General features: G+C 44.2%; 1 protein-coding gene across 2 annotated transcripts; it reads left to right on the forward strand.

Annotated features, from left to right (window-relative positions):
• The first annotated feature begins 248 nt into the window (after positions 1–248).
• Positions 249–5,191, forward strand: pithd1 (PITH (C-terminal proteasome-interacting domain of thioredoxin-like) domain containing 1). Of its 2 annotated transcripts, none has more exons than XM_083646566.1 (6): positions 249–579; positions 1,733–1,776; positions 1,952–2,029; positions 2,375–2,479; positions 3,350–3,501; positions 4,678–5,191. In XM_083646566.1, exons 1-6 carry the CDS (start codon positions 382–384, stop codon positions 4,689–4,691), a joined length of 591 nt encoding a protein of 196 aa, XP_083502692.1. In that variant the 5' UTR covers positions 249–381; the 3' UTR covers positions 4,692–5,191. The 2 variants fall into 2 exon arrangements, with proteins under 2 accessions (XP_083502692.1, XP_083502691.1); XM_083646565.1 differs by having other exon boundaries at positions 3,350–3,458.
• The last annotated feature ends 1,657 nt before the right edge of the window (positions 5,192–6,848 follow it).

Raw genomic sequence — 6,848 nt, forward strand, 5'->3', positions numbered from 1 at the left:
GAGCGATTGTGATGTCATCAGTGATGATGTCATCAGTGATGGCACTCGAGTGATTGTGATGTCATCAGTGATGATGTCATCAGTGATGTCATTCAAGCAATTGGGATGTAATCAGTGATGTCACTTGAGCAATAGTGACATCATCAGTCAGAAGTCAACGCGTTCTTTTATTTTGAAAATCTCAAACTGGAAGCGGTGTCATAGGTTTTTTCTGTCAGTCATCTCGCACGCAAGCTGGCTAGCTTCACCATAGCTTCACGCTGCATTGTGAAACTTGCTGATCTCACTTTTGAAAACATTCAGAAGAAGTGCAGACGCTGCTGGACACACATCTCCAACAGCAGTTTACGCCAACAAGAGAAAGGCCGGGGTTGGTTTACCATGTCTGGTCACGGCCACGGCCACGGCCACGGGCAGGGCTGCGGGTGCTCGGGTGAGCATGAGCCCGCGGAGAGGGGCCTGGAGTACGGTCTATACCAGCGGATAGACACGGAGAAGCTGCAGTGCCTCAACGAGAGCAGGGACGGCGACGGGAAGCTCGTGTTCAAACCATGGGACCAGCGGACAGAGCGAGAAAAGGTAAACAAACGGTTGCTCGGATGCAAAGTATCGCGACATTGTATTATACAAATAATAATTAATAAACATTCATGACAGGTTTTGATGACAGTATGGGTCAGTCTGCTTGAGAATCCCATTTTTCTGCAATAAAATTATGACATAATTTGCAGTTGAAAAAATGTTATAAAATCGCAATACAGTATTTTTTTAACCCCCAATAATATTATGGCGACTCTGGTGATTCACACCCCTAGTAGTGTGCAGTATTGATTCGTCTCTTTGGAGCCACTTGCATAAGGCTGCTTCGAGTTTATAGTCTATTAGTTGATGAGGCTGCAGTTAATTTTATAAGAGTGTTTTTGCTCTACACTGCTATAAAACATGATAATGTGGTGCTGCGGTCAATTTCTGGCCTTTGGATTGAATTGCACATTGTGAACAAACAAACAATCGCAGTATGATTGTCAATATTGTGCTATTAGTGTTATTTTCAGGTTATCCCGTCCCAAATGTGTTGAACACTCACATCTCTCCAAAGAATGCACTGCGGAGGAATGCATTGCAGATCATAGGCTACTGCAGTGGGGCCATTGTGGCCCCAATCCGGTGTCATGCCGAGTTTTGCACCCCCGCCGAGAATTGCACCCCCACCATATTTTGGGGCTGTTTTAACTTAAAAACAGGGATGCAAATCTCGGCAGGTACAAACCGCCGAGACTTGCACCCCCCCCCCCCCCCCCCCCCCCCCCCCCCCCCATAAAGCCAGGAGAGACCCCCAGTCTCGAGGTCACCTGTACCCGGATTTTTAGCACCAAAGTCGGCTTCCATGAGCCAGAAGAGAGCCCCAAGCATGGAAGTCACCTCCACGCGGATCTAATGCATCAAAGTCGGTCTCCATGAGCCAGGACAGACCCCCTGGCTTGGAGATCACGTCTACCCAGACAATTATATCATTTTTAAACAGTTACGTTTCCGTATACATCATTACAATATGCTCCCGTGAGGTGGGGATGCAATTCTCGGCGGGGGGTGCAAAACTCGGCATGACACCGGTCGAGCCAGGGGCCCATTCTGGGTCCCACCCACAGTCTGATAAACACGTCTAATGTTCTCTGATGCTGCTGTGAAATCTGAATGGAAAAGATTGACTCTTGGCTGCCTTTTCTTCTAGTTTGTTGAGAGTGACACGGACGAAGAGCTGCTGTTCAACATCCCGTAAGTCCATCATCATCATCATCATCAACCTGTCCTGTATACTTTCTCAGACGCTTTTATTAAAACTGGCATTTTTTACCTTATCCAGACTTAACCTTTCTTCCCTATGCGCTGCTGTCCTTCCTTACTGCGTCCCTTCCTCATGATTTGATCGTGTCTGTGTGTGTTGTGTCAGTTTTACAGGCAATGTGAAGCTGAAAGGCATCATCATCTCTGGAGGAGACGATGAGTCTCACCCGGCTGAAGTACGACTGTGAGTAATGAGCATCACAGGTGTTTTATTAATTTCTCAAGTAGAAATACCAAAACATTTGCAGGTTACAGCTTCACAAATGCTACGATTAGCTGCTTTTATCAATTCCATATCATTATAAAATTAACATTTTCGACTGAGTAATTTGAAGAATCACTTTGGGGTCTGCTAACTTACCATGGGCATTTGTCATTATTTATTCAACTTTATTTGATTACACAGTTAATCAATAATGAATCGATAATGAAGATAATCAGCTGTGAAAGTGCCCCCTTATCCCTTCCTTTACTCTTGTGAAGTGGTTTTCTGGAGCTTCCTGGGTAAGTTCTCGTCGTTTCATTCCAGGTACAAGAACATCCCCCAGATGTCGTTTGACGACACGGGCCGGGAGCCGGAGCAGGCCTTCCGCCTCAACAGAGACCCACTGGCTCAGCTGGAGTACCCCACCAAGTGAGAGCAGGTCACAGTAACACTCAACACTGGGATCCAGCTACGCCAGGACACATTTAAGCTACGATATGCAGCTGCTGTGCTATGAAACTTCTGGCCTTGAGGCAGTCGGTGTGTCCAAAACTCCCTGAACATCATTGAATACCCAATTTCAGTTAAACTGGGTATTTGGGCATGAACATGGGGTCACAGCCTGATAATGGATCATATATCGTAATATTATTTATTGATAGTTTTAATGTCCAAAAAGCGGCATATTGTAGCTTTAAGCGACTGGTCTGGATGTGCTAAACCTGATTTGGAAATTAATTGGAAATTGGCAATTAGTCCAACACATAGAGAGCCACGTAAAGAGATGGAGAGTGAGAGCTGCAAACATACTACAGACTTCACTAAAATACAGCTATGGCAAATACATAATGGGCAGGGCGAGTCTGGACGCAAAAACCGATCATCTGTCTCTTTTACTATCTGTCTATTTCACTTTTGGTTTGTCTAAACACGCTGTGTGTGTGTGTGTGTGTGTGTGTGTGTGTGTGTGTGTGTGTGTGTGTGTGTGTGTGTGTGTGGCTCAGTATGATCAGGTTTGCAGTCCCTCATCTGCCATCTCAAACTACAGTACTTGCTAAAGCGTCACCACTCTATCTCACTTTCAAAATTGGCTAATTTCTCCAATATTCAGCACGTGTCACCTCCGTATGCTGGGTTGCACTTTTTTCCTCTCTTCTTTCGCTTTGTTTGTGTGTCTTTAATTCACACACACACACACACACACACAATTTACCATGAATATATGTATGTATTCCCCAAGCTGGTGTCTTAAACTGCCCGCTGAAGTGTCACCCGGTTCTGTTCTGTCACGCTCTCCAGGATTGCTCGTTTTTCCAGCGTCCACCACCTTTCCATCCACGTGTCAAAGAACTTTGGAGCAGAAAGCACCCGGATCTACTACATCGGTCTGAGGGGAGAGTATGCAGAGGTGAGTGATCTACTACATCGGTCTGAGGGGAGAGTATGCAGAGGTGAGTCCGGCCAACCCCAGCCTGCCACATGTCAGATAGAAACAACACCAGTTGTACTTTGCCAGGTGTTTAGTATATGTCTGTCTTAGCGCGATAGCATAAAAAAAACTGTGCAAGATGCAGTCATGTAACTTTACAGGTGTGCCGTTTACATAGGGCTGGGAGATATAACCAAAAGAAATCTATATAAACCATATCAGTCAATATCTATAATTACTAATAATTACGAATAATTTTGATGAATGACCTTTTTTTAATAAAGACCACGAGAAAAAAGGTTGAATTTAACTCAAATTGAGTGTTGCAGCTGTGTAATAAATATGTTCGGGTGGGAACTTTAGGATTTGTCTGTTTGATTGGCCGTATTTAGTTCAATTTACGGCCCCCCTGGCTGGTGTGATCGCATCGCAAGATGGTCTCTAGTTTACAACTGTGTTTCACCTCCTACAGAAAGTATTCAGTCTATTTCTGCTCTCTGTCCCACCTACAGGAAGTAGTATTCAGTCTATTCCTGCTCTCTGTCCCTCCTACAGGAAGTAGTATTCAGTGTATTTCTGCTCTCTGTCCCTCCTACAGGAAGTAGTATTTAGTCTATTTCTGCTCTCTGTCCCTCCTACAGGAAGTAGTATTCAGTGTATTTCTGCTCTCTGTCCCTCCTACAGGAAGTAGTATTCAGTGTATTTCTGCTCTCTGTCCCTCCTACAGGAAGTAGTATTCAGTGTATTTCTGCTCTCTGTCCCTCCTACAGGAAGTAGTATTCAGTGTATTTCTGCTCTCTGTCCCTCCTACAGGAAGTAGTATTCAGTGTATTTCTGCTCTCTGTCCCTCCTACAGGAAGTAGTATTCAGTGTATTTCTGCTCTCTGTCCCTCCTACAGGAAGTAGTATTCAGTGTATTTCTGCTCTCTGTCCCTCCTACAGGAAGTAGTATTCAGTGTATTTCTGCTCTCTGTCCCTCCTACAGGAAGTAGTATTCAGTCTATTTCTGCTCTCTGTCCCTCCTACAGGAAGTAGTATTCAGTCTATTTCCGCTCTCTGTCCCTCCTACAGGAAGTAGTATTCAGTCTATTTCTGCTCTCTGTCCCTCCTACAGGAAGTAGTATTCAGTGTATTTCCGCTCTCTGTCCCTCCTACAGGAAGTAGTATTCAGTCTATTTCTGCTCTCTGTCCCTCCTAGGCTCACAGACATGAAGTGACCATCTGCAACTACGAGGCAGCAGCAAACCCTGCAGATCACAAAGTGGAAAGCATCATCCCACAAACAAATTTTATTTCCTGAACGAAGCAGAGAGGGACGAGGACGAGGAGAGGTTTGATGACATCTGCTGATGACTGTCATTGACAGGTGAAAATGTCTGAAGATGTGTTCAGTGCTGCGTCTTGGGCAGAGCTTGGATATTGACAGGTACAGTTCTGGTCCTGGACTAGATTGGCCCGGCTTGACCCGGACCGAGCGCTTAACTCTGAAGACCAGAGGGTTTCAGAGCTGCCTGGAAGTGCCAAATGTCGCTCTTTTTGTACGGCAATAAGAGTAGAGGCTTGAAGGATGTGGGCAAACTCTTAATAAATGCATGAAAAACGTGATATTCTGATCAAGTCTGTTTATTATTAACAGTTTTACATATTTACCAACTAGTTTCAAAATGTTGATATCCACCACTTCAGTAAAGTGACAGCTACTCACAGTAGCCGACTATCCAAACTACATTTGAAATGAGCTACTTCTTACTTTTACTTAAAGGAACAGTTCACCCAAAAATGAAAATCCAGTCATTATGTACTCACCGCCATGGCGATGGAAGGACAGGTGAAGTTTTGTTGTCCACAAAACTCCTGGAGTTGCACGGCAAAAAACACCGTTGCAGCTTTCACCTAAACAGATGCGGATGGTGACCAACTTTCAAACATAAGAAGAAACAAACAAAAAAACGGGAGAAAAAAAGAGCATAAAATGGCTCCATACTGCCGATTACTGGCATAATCCCAAATCTATAGAAGCCCGGAGATGCCAAGTTGACTTGAAAAGATGTAATTTACACCCTGTTTTTAGCTGAAATCTTCACTGTAGTTGTGAAGTTAAATGTTAAATGTCTAAACATAAATAGAATCTAAGTGCAGGCATGTCCAAAGTCCGGCCCGGGGGCCAATTGCTTAAGTGGCCCTCGGCTTGTCTCTCAAAATATACTATGTGGCCCTCCACACAGTATTCTTTAATCAAGCAAGTTCAATTTGCTTTTTTTTCCCTTCACCTAACGATGACAGCACTATCATACAGGTTGTAGACAAGCACCAAGTAGGAACAGCACAGGCAGAACTAATGTTTTCACATGGTAAACAAAATCCTTAAGAGTACAGTTGTATTGTATGTGATTTTATTTTTTATGATCCATATGATGCGAGAAACAGCTGGCCTCCCCGATATTTTCACATTATCTAATCTGGGCCCCCATTAAAAACACCCCGCAGTTACACTTGGACACCCCAAGTGTAACTGCATCATACCAAAATGGCCCACTGATTATCTGGATGCTTCCTGCCACCTAGTGGTTTGTTGTGTAACTCCGACATCCCATCTGTGGGCCAATCACCAATAGATCAAACTCAGTCCAAAACACTCCATTTGCTTTCCCTTATGTTTCTCTCTCTCCCCCTCCCTCTCCCTCTCTCTCTCTGATTGGATGAATCGTGTCTCTCTCTTTCGCTGTCTCTCTCTCCCTCTCTCTCTGATTGGATGAATCGTGTCTCTCTCTCTGATTGGATGAATCGTCTGGAGGGTCCGGCTCGTAGATTTGTTCTCACCTGAGGGAAATCTGCTTCACAGAGATTAGAGGAGAGGAGGCCGTTATTGGACCCAAGCCAACCTGCCCTCCCCCTGCAGTGGAGGAGCAACCCCTCTGCGTTGATTTCCTCATTTGAAAACTAAATCAGGAAAACTGAATGAAAGCTTCAAAATGAATTCCCCTTCAGTTAGATTGCGTTATATCTTGTCTTGCTGTGTCACATCTTATCGGATCACAAGAGGGGGATGAAAACATATCTCCAAAAGCTTTTCAAACAAACAGGACAGATTCACATTCATGGCATGTTGCCATTTGACAGAACTGTTTTACCAAAGTGAACGAGGAAAGCAAATAAAAAAAATGCATCTCACACCTTACTTTCTTATTTGATTCATGATGTCATCAATGCACTAGCTAGCTGTGTCTCAGTTCAGTCTGCTCTGCAGCAGCTTCTGAGTACATTCACAGGGATGTGTAAACCCAGTCTGGAATGTTAGGGGTGGGAATATTTTGAAAGCATTGATTGTGCAGTTCTTTCCAAGAATGTTAATTTATTTCAGAATAAAGA

This window comes from Poromitra crassiceps, assembly GCF_964638095.1.
Source record: "Poromitra crassiceps genome assembly, chromosome: 11".
Taxonomy (NCBI): Eukaryota; Metazoa; Chordata; class Actinopteri; order Beryciformes; family Melamphaidae; genus Poromitra; species Poromitra crassiceps.